The sequence below is a fragment of the Nyctibius grandis genome, chromosome 5 (assembly GCF_013368605.1).
Source record: "Nyctibius grandis isolate bNycGra1 chromosome 5, bNycGra1.pri, whole genome shotgun sequence".
Lineage (NCBI taxonomy): Eukaryota > Metazoa > Chordata > Aves > Nyctibiiformes > Nyctibiidae > Nyctibius > Nyctibius grandis.
In genome coordinates this window covers 3,657,126-3,672,196 of record NC_090662.1, presented here as the reverse complement: position 1 = coordinate 3,672,196, position 15,071 = coordinate 3,657,126, and the positions used below count along the sequence as shown (strand labels likewise).

The 15,071-nt window shown below is 47.5% G+C and overlaps 1 protein-coding gene across 1 annotated transcript in view; it reads right to left on the bottom strand.

The window, feature by feature from the left end:
• PLXNA4 (plexin A4) overlaps positions 1-15,071 on the bottom strand; it is a 511,402-nt gene that overhangs the window by 157,179 nt on the left and 339,152 nt on the right. Inside the window, exon 5 of the mRNA XM_068400326.1 lies at positions 11,184-11,284. Within this exon, the coding sequence (XP_068256427.1) occupies positions 11,184-11,284 (101 nt within the window). The remainder of the gene's footprint in view (positions 1-11,183; positions 11,285-15,071) is intronic.

Below are 15,071 nucleotides of genomic sequence, written 5' to 3'. Positions count from 1 at the left end.
TTACTTCTCTTAGTTTTTGATTTGGGAATGGGGGTAGTGGGGAAAACTGTCTTCTTCAACTCATCCCAATTGATAGGAGATCAAGTATAACCCTCAATAACTGGACTGATGTGCTCCTGAGCAGCTCAAGAGGCAGCTGAATATTTTGTCAGTTGACTATATGAGTTTATGCTGTGGGTCTGCTCTCCTTCCTCTCTCACCAGCCTCACCAGATCCTCCATCGATTAAAGCTGGGAGGGAACCCTCAAGGACAGTTTTTTGCCTTGGGTCCTTGAGAGCAGAGAGGGGAACAGAGAGAAGAGGCTCACTGTTGCCCTAACAGTACCAGTAAGAATTAAGTCTCTACCATGCAGAAAATCCCATTCATACCCAGGTATACTGAGACCCTACCCAGAGAGACCACGGAATTCAGATCCATACCTGAAAATAAATTTTACGAGACAAAAGGCTTAAGAGAGAAAAATCATTCTACTTTCTGGGTTACTCATACTCTCAAAGTTACTTGCAAAATTGCTTGCAGGATTGGGACTGGGTGAAAATGAGGAAGGGATCAGATTGATTCACTCTCATCCACATTTGCAGTTTCTCTCCTCTCTGAGAACAGCACAGATCTTGGCAAGCATCCCAATGTTACCCTCCTACCATTATTAACCGTCTGGCTCTTTAGAGGCCCTGGGTGGAAGAGGGTCAGGGGAGCTTGCAAGGAGTCGAGAAAAGCCACCTCTGGCCCAGCCACATCTCAGTGGTGGCTTTGACAGAGATGCTCAGCTCTGATAGTGTCTTATCAGTCCAAGCAATGCTGGAGGTGACAAGGAGCAGACAAAATAGGAAAGTATTATCTGAACTGAAATCCTGTCCCCTTGCCCTGCACAAAATAATCCGGTACTCATTTGGCAGGGCTGGCTGGCAGAGGTGTCCCTTCCAAGCGGGTGTTGGAAGCAGGACATGTCTGACTGCCTGTTCCCAGTTTCTGGGGTGCCAAGGGAAAGGACAGCTCATGTGGGCTCCTGTCTCTCTGTTGCACCTGAGAAAACCTACAGGCAAAACTTGCATCTCTTTGTGGTGAAGGTTTGGGTCTGCAACAAAACAAAAGAGTCCAATGTTCTTGTGGTCATCTCCTCACTTCGGCCCTGAGCTGTGAGAGTGGGGCCCCGTTAATACAAGTGAGACACTAAAGGGGCCTCACTTCACCCCCTTTCTTTCTCCATCCAACTGCAGGCAAGGCTTTGTTTCAAACATCTAAAGCATCTTGGTCTCCTTTCAACTCCTGCTACCTAGGATTGATGGGAGGGAAGAGAGAATGGAACTGGGGGACAGCCTCTTGCAAAGACCTGATTCCCAAGGTCCTCAAGGGGCAGTGCCCAGCACTGTCAGGCACTGCAGTACTTCTACATGGCTTGTGCATACCATGGCTGAGTTTTGCATGCCGCTCTTATTTGCAAGAGAGGGAGAAGATCTAAATGAGGTCCTGCCGTTTTCTACCCTACTTTTTCCTGACAGCTCTAGCTTTCTGCCCTCCTCCCCAGACCTAGGAATCAAGCACGGATGGAAACAGGTGAGAAACAGCCATATAACAAACACCCCCACTCCCAAAAAATGTGCACTTAGCATCTGCACCAAGCTAACAAGGGAGCAGCCTTCCAGGCCTGGGAGAGCTAGATTGAGATTCTTTTCATAACATGTCTCAATTAAAATGTAGATCTCCTTTACTGCCTGGGGCCAGAGGGGCAGGAGGCACTGGGAATAAGATATGGAAAGGAGAAGCAAGACACAGGGGCATTTGCTTCATTCCTCACTCTCCTGCCTGCCTTAACCCTTCTGGTACCACCTCTGCTCTAAAAGCCAGACAAGGGCACAGGGTGATTTGGGTATGTTCATTGGGTTAAGCAAGGAACTACATGTGTGTTTGCACCTTGCCATGTCTGCTAGGCTCCTACTTTAATTAAATACACCCAGAACTTAGTCACCGGTGAGATGAAATTATTATCATCATGCTTTATAGCCAGTACTGTCTGAGACCCTGCAGTCACCAAGTCCAGCTCCCTGCAGGACTTCTGCAAGCCACTCATTGTCCAAAGTGCTTTAAGGCACTTTAACTCCTTGCTGGCTCTGCCAACCTCCACTTTATAATGTAAGTCAGGGTACACTCTTTCCCTGTCGCAGCCCCTGTAACTTTACATCTCAAATCCAGTGCACATCTGACAAGCTTTCTCAGCTGATCAGCTGATACAGCTTTCCCCTGTCCCTGTTTCGTCCCTTGCTCTTACCCTAGGTACGTACTGTGGGATAGCTAGATATGCCACCTACTAGTGTGTGGTGTCCCAGAGAAAGATGCTGAGATGACAAAGGTGTGTCCCCATCAGGGAACCAGCATACAGGAGGTCCTCTAGAAGGTCCCTAGGTACAACTGAGCACCATTATCCCTTTCTCATTGCCTGTTCTAGCACATGAGACACACCTCCTAGCCCATGGCAGACTGTGTGCTGTGTTTCACATCAGAGAAGAAACCCCAGAGATCTTTCTCTGCAAAGGCTGAACTTTCTGCAATGCTAAACCTGAGCTGCTAATGTTTCTGTGATGGAGACAAATCCCAAATAGGACACCTAACTCACAGGGCTGCATCAGGAGAAAGCTGCTGCTGGAACTCACTGCACAAAGTAATTATCTTCCCGCCCCTCCCCACTGCCCTCTAGCAAAATAAGCTAATCAAGGAAGAAGGTTGTTATCAAAACGCATTTACCACACATCTGCGTCTTACGGCCCACAGTGCCCAGTGCTCTCCCCGAGTTGCCTCAGGCAAGCACGGTCACCAAGATAATCAACCTGTGAAGGGCACAGCTCTGCCCTGCACTGCTAGGTAGACTGGAGCAGCAAAAGTCCTCCCAAAAGGGACGTGATGGCAGCTAGGGAATGGAAGGACATCAGCAGTGCTGGACACACAACGTGCAGGGGCAGCAATGCGTCAGGTCTCCAGGACTAGTGATCAGCCGTTCCTCTCAAAGGGACAGGGCTGGTTCAGAGAGGTTTATTCAATGTCATCACCTATCTGCAGTGAAATGAGATTCCCAGGAGCCTTTGTTTCACTCGGGGCTTTATCACCATCAACAGGCATACTCCTTGTCCCAAGAATTTCCTCTCGCTCTCTGGACTAAGATCTCATTTCAAAAGGCCATTGGAGAGCTGTCACATTTGGGGCTATTTCTTCTGCTCCAAAGGAGAGGCAATGCCCAGGTGTGAAATGATGGGTACTTTAGCTATACATCAGCAGACAGATTAAAGGTTATCTAGGCTCAATACAGAATGCTTAATGGGCCAATGTCACTCTACGGAGCCCCCCTGCTGTGCGCTTCCCTCTGTGTGAAGGCTGAAATGCCGTCTCCAGTTTCGATAACCACCTGAGAAGAAGTGGGAATCACTCTGTGCCAAGGCCAATTGCGGGAAGATGACTCTTCATCAGTGACATAGACAGTGGGATCGAGTGCACCCTGAGCAAGTTTGCAGATGACATCAGGCTGAGTGGTGCAGTTGACACACCTGAGGGAAGGGACACCATCCAGAGGGACCTGGACAAGCTTGAGAAGTGGGCCCATGTGAACCTCATGAGGTTCAACAAGGCCAAGCACAAGGTCCTGCACCTGTCTCGGAGCAACCCCCAGTATCAATACAGGCTGGGGGATGAAGGGATTGAGAGCAGCCCTGTGGAGAAGGACTTGAGGGTACTGGTGGAAGAAAAATTGGACATGAGTCGGCAATGTGCGCTGGCAGCCCAGAAGGCCAACCGTATCCTGGGCCGCATCAAAAGCAGTGTGGCAAGCAGGCCAAGGGAGGAGATTCTGTCCCCCTATTCCACTCTCATGAGACCCCACCTGCAGTACTGCATCCAGCTCTGGAGTCCTCAGCACAGGAAAGACATGGACCTATTGGAGCAGGTCCAGAGGAGGGCCACAAAAATGATCAGAGGGATGGAACACCTCTCCTATGAGGAAAGGCTGAGAGAGTTGGGGTTGTTCAGCCTGGAGAAGAGAAGGCTCCGGGGAGACCTTATTGCAGCCTTTCAGTACTTAAAGGGGTCCTATAAGAAAGATGTGGACAAATTTTTATCAGGGCCTTTAGCAATAGGACAAGGGGTAACAGATTTAAACTAATAGAGAGTAGATTTAGATTAGATATAAGGAAGAAATTTTGTACAATGAGGGTGGTGAAACACTGGAACAGGTTGCCCAGGGAGGTGGTAGATGCCCCATCCCTGGAAACATTCAAGGTCAGATTGGATGGGGCTCTGAGCAACCTGATCTAGTTGAAGATGTCCCTGCTCATGGCTGAGGGGGTTGGACTAGATGATCCTTAAAGGTCCCTTCTAACCCAAACCATTCTGTGATTCTATGGTTCTATGGTTCTGTGACTCCACTTTCCCTTGCTATCAGATGCAGAGGTTCACAGGCCATGTACATGGCTGTCTGAGAGCCAGCTGTGACCGGGGAGCAGTCAAACCAAGCACTGTTTGGAGACAAGGCATCTTGACAGCTGGTTCACTCCTACCTTTGCCACCATTGACTGGCAGTACTAACACTGCCAATCAACTGATTGGAGACTTTCAAACCAAATGAAAGATTTCAGATTTCCTGCAATTAATTTTCCCCCAATCATTTATGTTTTTCTCCCCATTGTACACCAACAGCATGTATCTGGCAATCTCCTGTTGCAATGAGAAATGCCCCCAAATACCTCAGGCACACAGGGGTATTGAACATAGCAATTGAAGTAGCTCTGAGCGTCCCCTCTGATGGGGAAGATCAGCCCAGCCAAGCACAAGTTTCCAAGGCAATGTAGGATTTGAGCTAGAAGCCATCTGTTCTTCATGTGACTGATCCACCTTTAGGAAGATTAGGACAACTGTCATGTACCTTTGACATATAGGGGGTCTCCCAGGTATTTGAGGGCACCAAGAGCTGACCCATGACAAGACTATGAAAAGGCAGGAAAGGACACAGGAGGCGTTTCCTATAAAAATGTTCCAAACACGATTGCGAAGACTTATTCGTCATGCCAGGCAAATGCAAAACACCTGCAAACTGCTGCCTTACCAGGGACTCTGGTTTGCTCCTTGGGACATAACAGCATGGGGAGTACAAAGCAGGGACAGCTGAGGCCCTGGTTTCTTGTAATGGAAGTTGAGGGTCTATAGGATCACAAACCCCTGCAGGAATCAATAAATCACTATTTTCTCACTATCTGTTAGAACTCAGAGTGACACAGGACTGGGTGTGATATTCCACCTTCTCGCCCTGCTGGGTCCCTGAAGCCTGATCCATGCAGCCCTTCCCAGTGCCCCTTCCCCAAGCAGCACTTGTGATATCCTCCCTCCCCTGCGCAAGTGGAGGGAAAGACTGGGAAGGAAAAGAGAGGAGGTGAAGGGGAAAAGAAAGAAAAAACCTCAGCCTGAAAGACAGTCGCAGTCTTTCAGACAGCAGAAAGTCAAGCAAGCAAAAGACCCTTCAGAAAAGGTCTTATTGCAGCATCTGTAGGCAGCTCAAGTTACTCGAGACTCTCTAGTGATTCAGAAGACTTTGACCAAGAAAGTTAAAGCCAGGGACGATCAATGAGCCTCTGCAAGCAGCATCGCATCGGGTTACCTGCTGAGACGAGACGGCAGGAGCTGCACTTTATAACTTTTTCTTTTTTTTTTCCTGGTCTGGCAATGAGTCTGAGCATGGATAACAAACCTCCCTCCCCCCTCCACACTAATCTCTCACTCCCTAGAAAACAACTTGTTTAAGTGCCTTTTTTCCTGCAAATCACATTAGAAATGAGAATTGTAATTTCTGGGTACATAAGTATCCTGAAGCTACAAGGCAGGTGGGAAGAGCTGGAGAGGAGGAGGACGTGGAAGGCAGCTTCTCATATACTGGGGTAAGTGTCTGCTGTGAAAGGACAGCAAAAAACCCTTCTGACCAGGGCTGTCCTTTTGTGGGGAAACCAAAAAACTTTCATATGGTTTCTCAAGTGGCTCATAAACACCACCTCTGCTGCTGCAGCTATCCAGTTAATTCACGGTCAGCTCAGCCTGAGTAATTGTGGTTTCCAGATTTTGCTCATCCCTTGACTAACCCAGACCCCACCAAAGGGATCCATGAAGGTGGCCCGTATGGCCCATATCTAAGAGCCTTCTGTCATTGCTTCTTCATGGAGTGAGGATGCCTACAGGAGGCCACTGCATCCTATTCCCGTGGTTCAGGAGTAGGGGGGGCCTCTCCTGGCATGTGCTCTGCAGCTGGGGTGCAATTGGGGTGTAAAGCCAACAGAGCCAACTCAGGTCCCTGGGTCAGGTTCCTGAGTGCCAGAAGGACACACAAAGGATATATGCAGCTCCTCACAGATGACCAGAGGAGTACAGAGAGCAAAGCCAAGAGAGCAAAGACAGTTCTTGGCTCTGCTACCTCCACAGTGGGACAGACTGGGGATGCTTAAACAAACTGCCTTCCCTACACAGCAAATGTCAGTTCCTCCAAACCAACAGCGTTTGTTGACAGCCTGCTTTGCTCAGTCTCTAGAGCTGGTAAAGTCTTCCAGGGAAGAAAGAAATCACAGATGCCCAAATGTTTCATTTTAATGAAAAAAAACAAAAAACTAATGCTTCACTTCAGAATGACCTTTTACTTTGAAATTTTAAACAATTTACTAAAACCTGAAATAAAATCCCAAAATAAGAACTTCTGAGGTCTAAATTAATCATTCTCCGATTACTAAATAGTATCAGCCCCTACTAAAATGGCTTTCAAGAACGTTTCTTATTAAAAAAAATAATTGGCCCACTACAAGCTGGAAAAAAATGTTTTGAAATATCACAAGTCCTCCCAGAAAATGGAACTATTTGCCTCTGTGATTGCAACTTATGATCTGCTGTACAAGGATTCCCCATAACAGCACAGGCAGATCCCAGAAGTAGGAGGCTGGTGCCTAGGGGCTTTGTGATCCCTTAAGGACAGCTTGTGCATGTTCGACTATTCATCCCAGAATTAGACAGAGGCTACACGAAGATGAAATGAGGCAGCGCAACTAAAATCCAGGAGCGACAGCTAATGTAACACAGCCTGGGACAGGTACCTTCTGCACCCAGCAAGGTCAGCATATTACAGAATCACAGAATCACAGAATCACAGAATCACAGAATCAGTCAGGTTGGAAGAGCCCTCTGGGATCATCGAGTACAACCTTGCCCTGACACCACCATGGCAACTAGACCATGGCACTAAGTGCCATGTCCAGTCTTTTCTTAAACACCTCCAGAGATGGTGACTCCACCACCTCCCTGGGCAGCCCCTTCCAAGTGTTGCCTCTCCCTATAGGGATGCTGCTGATCTTTTGCCCCAAATATCCATTCTGCTGGCAGCTGGGGTGTTAAGCACAACCCAGACACACTATGCAGAGCTGAAAACTTGTGTGGTCACCACGTGGACATGGATCAGTGCTTGTGCGTGTCTACTCTGGAGCTGGTGCTGGGCCAGGCAGAGATAGTGAGGGCTCATTCAGCTGCTGAAGGGCTTATTCCTCCTCTGGGGGCAAAGAGTATCCCCTTTCTCTGCCCCTCTGCATGTGAGGGGGAAAGGAGGTAGAGGAGGGTAATAGTTTGGATATAGAAGGAGATAGAAGAAACTTGCTGGGGGGTTTGGAGAGGTGGTCAGATATTGGATGGCATCTTGGGACACTGCTGCATCTGACACAGGAGGAAGCTGCAATTAATTTCTGGCTTGGAGAAAACTTTGCTCTGCTCTCATCCCTCTCTGCAGCCCCCTGTTCGGGCTGGTGACATTGCTTCGACCTTGTGACCAAGCACCGAGTGCCTCTGTGCCAGCTATTAGCTTTTCAGCCTGGTTCCTCCCCCTGCCCCCGCCCCGGTCCCTTGCCCTCCCCTGGAGACCTATGCAGCAACTGAGAGCCACATTTTCAATTTACACCAACTAAATGATTCATCGTCACCTAAAGAGGCCTGAACAGAGCCCAGGAGGGGAGCTGAGCTATAGCAGGGAAAGGGAGTGGGGGGACAAGATCGGGGCTAAAGATACAGAGATGAAAAGCTCCGGTGACCTGTTCTATATTGGCTCTCATCTTCTTGGGGCAGAATTCAATCAATCTCCCCCCCTCCTTTCTCCTGCAGCCGTCTGTGGGTCTGTCTGTCTCTTTCTCTCTCAGCAGACTCAAGTTTCTCGGTGTCAGGTTAGGACAGCGGAGCCGTGGAAATTGATTCCTGGGCCCTGGCACACCGCCCTCTGAACAGGCAGCCCACCTCTGCTGTGAGACGATGGATGGAGAGCCATCCCCAGGGGTCCCCAGACCTCTAGCTTGGAAATGGGGGTCTGGGGAAAAGGGTCTGCATCAGCCCTTGAAGTGCAAATCCCCAAATAAGAGACACCGGCATGGGAGAGACAAAATATTAGGTGTTGTACCTCATCTGGCAGTTCTCACCTGTCTCCCAGTCTACTGCTGTTCCTCTTGATGGTTTATACTGGAGGAGAAAGATGAGTGAAAGGCATGGCTTTGCGCACAGGCAACCTGGTTTCCAGTACCGCTCTACCCCAGGTCTTGCACAGCCTCCTCCATCCCTTTCACAAAACAGCTCCCACACCACCCGGGCTGGATTCAGCCGTGCACTGGAGTGCCCCTGGGATTCCTGACTGGGAGGGAAGAGGGAAGGGTTAGCACTCACAAGAGGAAATGCTAATAGCACATTTCCCCAGAGATCCTTGTGCAGGAGTCGTTTGCAATGCATCCCACTTGAGGAAAAGTCTGTTAATGAATCTTAAGCGGTTCTGATGTGCAAAAAGTTCTAATAAAGGGCTCAGTATTATGGCACTGTTACCCTGAATATGCTGCACAGCCAAACCTTGTTGAGCGGGATGTAATTGGCTCTCCTGCTTTTAGGGCTATCTAGAAGGATGAGGAAACTGAGACCCAGAGCAGTACACCCGAGGCTGCTCTGAAAATCCCTTCCAGACTAGGACTGGAAATCAGTTTTCTTGACTGTAATGGAAACTAAGGGGAAGGAACAGACTGGAGTGGGATTTGATGGTATTTGCTATCCAACTGCTTCAAAAAAATCCGCAGGGAATTAATCTCAGTAACTCTGCTGCAAGGTACATAAATAAGAGGTGCCTCTTTTACAGATAAGGAATCAGAGGTTAAGTGACAAGAGGGAGGAGGATGTGGGGATCGTGCTGTCAACCAGGTCCAGGCTGAGAGGCCAAACTTCCCCTTGAAGGACCGAGTTTGCACAGGGGTTTCTTGTTCTAATCAAATCGAAGCTGCCATCCTCGCTCCTCACCAGCTATCACATTTCTGACACTCCTTCAAAATGAGTCGCTGGGCAATCTGCAGTTGTCTCCGCCCCTTTTCTCTCCTTTTGGGGACTTATTGCTGGGTGTATTGTTTGCTTGTTGCTGCTGACCCTGGACAGCAGGAGATAAAATATCTAGCATTGCTATGGTACAAACAACAACCAAATTCATGCTTGCCTGTACTGCTTGCACATAGTCTGTGCTGTCCCTCCATTGACAGCAAAACACACAGTGCTCTGTGGGGTGGATACAGGATAGGATGAGATGGAAACATACTATAGAGCTGTATATCAAATAAATAGAAATATCCTCATGTCAGCAGGATGGAAGTTTCATAGCTTCATGCCTACCAGACCACAACTCAGGACTGCTTTGCCAAGGATCCCTTGAACAATTCCAGAGCCTGAGTCAAGTTTTTGGACAAGTTTTGGGATGGGTCACCTAGATCTTATCTGAAATTAAGCAGACTGTCATGGCTTTGGATGCTGGTCACACAAGCTAAAGAGCACCCAGAGAAGGTTGGACTATGGTACAGGTTTGCTCCCTTTTCCTCTGTTCCAGAAAGGAGAGGTAGCAAAGTGGAGTGCTTCAACCAGATTGTTGTCTCCACCAGGAGAGCTTGCAATGCAACAGGAAGGATTCAGAGGTGAACTCAGCGGGAGAAGACAGACGCACTGCAATAGCAGGGTCTATCAGAAAAACCCTCCATTGCTGCCAAGGACACTGTGAGACTTTGAGTGACAGCACCCTGCAGAGCCACGCTCAGCTGGAGATATGTGATTAGACAGGTCCAATGCACTTTCCAGCCAATGTCTCTGCTGAGAGGTTCTTGGCAAATGAGACCACCCTGCCACTCATAGCCAGGAGCTCAGCCAACCTGACACCTCCCTCTCCACAGCTTTGGCAGAGGTCTCTCTGCAGGAGGAGACCACTGGCAGTGAAGGCTGCAGAGAGGAAACTTCAAGATCAATAGCATCATTAAAAAGCCTACAGAAAACTAAGCCAATGAACTAATCTCCCAGTCCTGAGGACACCTGGATCCAGTGCTCCTTGAGAGGTACTGGATAAAGTAGTACTGTTGAATAATGAAATGATGAACTGAAGTGCCTTCTTGGCCTATTATACAGAAGCCCAAGGATGTGGATATAGACAAGTTTGCTCGGCATCCTGGCCAGATAAGTCAACTGAGCAGTTTGGCTCATTTACTCTCATTTGGCACAGCTGAGTTGACACAAAAGGACAAATGCTCAACTTCAGGGTCAACATTTTCCCACAGTGAGCATACAAACCATAAGGTCCCTTTGAAATCTAACTTGGAGTGAACCCCACGACGCTTACAGGGACCTGATTCTTCTTTAAGGGCATGGAGATCATGACAAGTCTGAAAGAGGAGAGGTTCAGGTCAGCAGTGAAAAGTTGGAGGTGCTGAGACAAGTGTCCGAGCTGGGCTGCTAGTCAGAGCCAAACTGCCTTAAGCAGTGGAAACAAGAAGGTAACTGTCAACCAGAGAAGAGCTGCTGGAGGGTTTGATTCAAAGCACATCAGGCTGGACAGGTGCTTTCCTGGTGCAGTCAGCAGACTGTGGATCAGGCGGTTGAGGAGATTTGACCAGTCTCTACCACCCTTCTCTTCCCTTGTCCTCCAAAAAATGCTTCTTATTTAAACAAAGTCTCTCCCAGCAAGCCCCAGAGACCTTGCTGGAGGTACCTGGGTGACTCATTGGTTCACCTGCCTCAGCCAGGGACTGAGACAACATTTTGCAGCTCTGCCGTGTGTTATTGCAAATGTTGAGGGAAGATGTCTGGGGGAAAAGCAGGCCTGGGACGGTGGCAAACACCAGCAGGTACTTACGTGTTGTGAAGAACACACCATCCACAGTGAGGGTCGCCTGAGCCCAAGCACTCGCTGCAGGTCTCGTACTGGCTACACGACTCCACGGGCACCCGGGTGAGCTGCAGGAGGAAAGGGGACAACCTGTCAGGCTTTTCACAGGGGTCTGCAATGCCCATGATGACTTGGTGGAGGGGCCACCTCCCCTGTCCTCTTCCCCTGGAGCCTGTCCTCCTAGAGGGACATCCCTGCAGAGCTCTGCAGGCCCAGGGCAGATGGTAGGATGTGGCTGCTGATTGCTCCAGGGTTCAGCCTGGTGCAATCCCTGTTGAGATCAGCACCTCCCTTGTGATGTCCCTCTCTTCGCCATGGCCTCTTACACTTCATTGCTAGATGACCTCACTTGCACTGTTTCACAAGGAATAAGCAAATCAGGCAGGCTATGTGCAGACTGTGGTGACCTGGTACCTTGAGGCAGTTAAACAATGTGTGATCTTCTGCAGCAAGCGAAACTCAATGAATCTCAACGCTCTCCTACAGTCTGGTTATAGACCCTGTTGTGCTTTCTGGCTTCCCATGAGAACTGAGGTCTCGTGATGTCTTTGTCTCCCTCCTATGATCTCCTGCACCACCACTGGCCCCAGGAGAGTGTTAGCTCCACTCCCCATTGCCCGTTCATCTTTCCAACCATCAGTTGCCCCATCCCCAGAGAGGCTGCTCCCAACACGAGAAGGACAGAGGCTACCAGCTTTGAATGAGCTTGCTGTCACCCTGACTTTGCAGCTCAGAAGGCATTAGAGGTGGACCTGAAACACCCATCTACTGCCAAAATACTGCATTTTATTATCTTTTTTTTTTTGCTCTTTCTTCCTTTTTAATTAAAGCATTTCAGTTAGAGATTTCAAAGACAAAGGGACTTCCTACCCTGACCTCCTGTCTAACGGACCGGAGCCCTTTGATTCCTGTTAGGTTTTGTAAGCCCCTTACTTCTTTTGAAGCCAAACATACAATTTGGGCCCAATGACCTGATAGTCTCTTTTCCATTGAATAAGCTTCAGAGAGCTCCTATAATACAGTCAATTGCCAGTGCCTTCACCCTGGCTCATGTCAGCAGGGAGAGTTTATTCCTTCAGATGATATAGTGTGGTATTATCCTGATGAAACACCACTGAGAACTGCCAACTGTAAACGCAGAATGGTTACTCTTGACAAATGACAAGAGAATACACCTGGATCCTACTGACAATTTTTTACTTGGTGCAACATTCAAGAGAGTTTGAGCTGTGAAGTGACACATTAAGATTCATTCTGATTGCATCTGTAAATGAACCAAGAAGTGGCTTTTATATATAAATATATCAGGCAAAATTCCAGCTATTTTTTAAGACCTTTTCTGTTTGTATCAGAAATTGTCTTCATAACCCCTATACAGACACCCCTTGTGGCAGTTGATAGCCTATGAGCAAAAGCTGAAAATCAGTATTTTTACCTCTGGCAGGTGGCCGTAGCTTTAGAAAAATTCCAATAGAAATATGATGGGATTTATTTACCATTGCACCATTGCCTGTGTCAAGCCACCCAAAGAAAAGAACTCTGGCTATGGAAAGCTTTTAATGAAAAAGGGAGAATGTGAAAAAAAAGCCACAAAAACAACTTTTTGAAATTGAATCTATTGCCCTGAACGTAAGAACATAATCAGGACAGACCAGAGAGCAATGAAAAAGGGAAGATCCAAACAGGGAGCGAGTCATTCAAACTTCTGTAAGTATCAAGAAGTTTCAAAGGTAAGATAGCTTGGCCATGAATGTAATTGTTCATCAAATATAAATGCTGTGCTTCGGGATTTCACCTAATTAGACTTACGTTGAACCCAATAGTCTGTGTTGCATCCAACTTCCAAAAAGACACATAGTTTTTTACAAGAAGACATCAAGGGGTAGAGACCTTATAATTTCTTATGTCGGCCATTCACAGCTGTTGTTTCCACCTGAGAAAAACACGTCTGGCTTGACCATGTCTGCACATCATAGTACTTGCAGAAGAGGCAGATATTTCATTTTGAAAGACCATAAATCTGCCATTCCTCAATCCAGATGCAATCGATTGTGTAATCTCCACCTTGTAATTAGAAATTTGTGAACACAGTTGGGATTGGCAATGCGGTTCCTACCCAAACTACCTTCAGTTTAACATATGGTGCTGCTCAATTTAACCTCATTAGCTGCAGATAGTTTTTCTGAACCTCAGTTTCTGAGCTAGTTTACATCTGTTTTATAGAAGTGAGCCTTGATTAAGAAGTTTAGATCAGAACATGCACTTTTCCAACATCTAGAGATGTTGAGTTTGAATGTTCTGAGTCAAAATCCACTTGTGTCTATGATATATGTATAAGAAAGAAGTCCTGGGGGACTGAAATATGCTATTTCACAGAATCACAGAATCAACCAGGTCAGAAGAGACCTCTGGGATCATCGAGTCCAACCATTGCCCTGACACCACCATGGCAACTAGACCATGACACTAAGTGCCATGTCCAGTCTTTTCTTAGACATCCAGAGATGGTGACTCCACCACCTCCCTGGGCAGCCCCTTCCAATGGCTAATGACCCTTGCTGAGAAGAAATGCTTCCTAATGTCCAACCTGAACCTCCCCTGGCAAAGCTTGAGACTGTGTCCTCTTGTCCTATCGCTAGTTGCCCGGGAGAAGAGGCCAACTGCCACTTCACTACAACCTCCCTTCAGGTAGTTGTAGACTGCAATAAGGTCACCTCTGAGCCTCCTCTTCTCCAGGCTAAACACCCCCAGCTCCCTCAGCTGTTCCTCGTAGGACAGACCCTCCAATTTTCTTTGCAAATTGCTACAAAAAGAGTAGATAAAAAGTTATCTCTGTAGGTTTTATTATTATTATTATTTAATTAGCTGTCAAAGGATATCCAAGCTCCTTTCAGAGGCAGAAGGTGCCTGCTGGGAATCCAGATCTTCATCTTTGTGGAAATGCTTCCTTTCCAGTGTATTTAGGGTAGTCGATCTCTATAGGATATAGTTTGTATGTTGTGTAGGAGCACACCTTGCTTGTGTTGCTGTCTCAGAGAGCACAGCTAAGCCGTATGAGCTTGCACCAAGCTACATCCCACATCCTATCAAGCACACCAGAGTAGTAGGTGTCCTGTGTCACCATTTGCATTGCTATGTGTTATTCCTGCTATATGAGACCTTTCACGAGGTCACCTCAAGTAGCTTTATTTAAAGATTCATTAAAATTGTACCACACTGATAAATGTCTTGGGCTGTAAGTGTCAGACCTTCTAATTAGTAAAGAAACAAACTACAAAAAACAAAGGATCTGTGACTGAAAGAAAAGCCACCTAGGGGTCGTCAGCTGAAAAGAAAAAAAAAATCAAGCAAATAAGGCACATCAGAGGTCTTATTTTCCTTTGGAACATAAACTGCAATTAATTCAGCTAAGCTTTCCAAGTCAAAAGTTTTGAGAACTGACCGTGCCCCCTGGGAGCAGCCAGCCCCTAAAATATCTGAAAAAGAATACTCCACGCAGCCTCCCAATTACAGTGCCTTGCCATTACTCGCTGTGACGAAGGGACCAGACAGCGCTGAAGGTTGAAATCTCCATTGTAAACCAGACTGTGATTACTCCTTCCACCCCTTCTCCATCCTTGGAAAGTCTTACAAACTTTTCAAGGTCGTTTCCCAACCTTGGTGAGGCTCCCTACCGCTGGTCGCTCATCAGGGTGGAACTTGGATTGAACATTTTGCAGCAAATATAACCAGGGTTTCAGCAGACAGAGGATTAATAAAAGCAAAGTGTCCTTCATTTTGGGGCACTATGAGCCAGGTTAGAGCCATTTATATTCCTACAGTGGTCACAGCTTAACTGAAATTTTGGCCTCACTG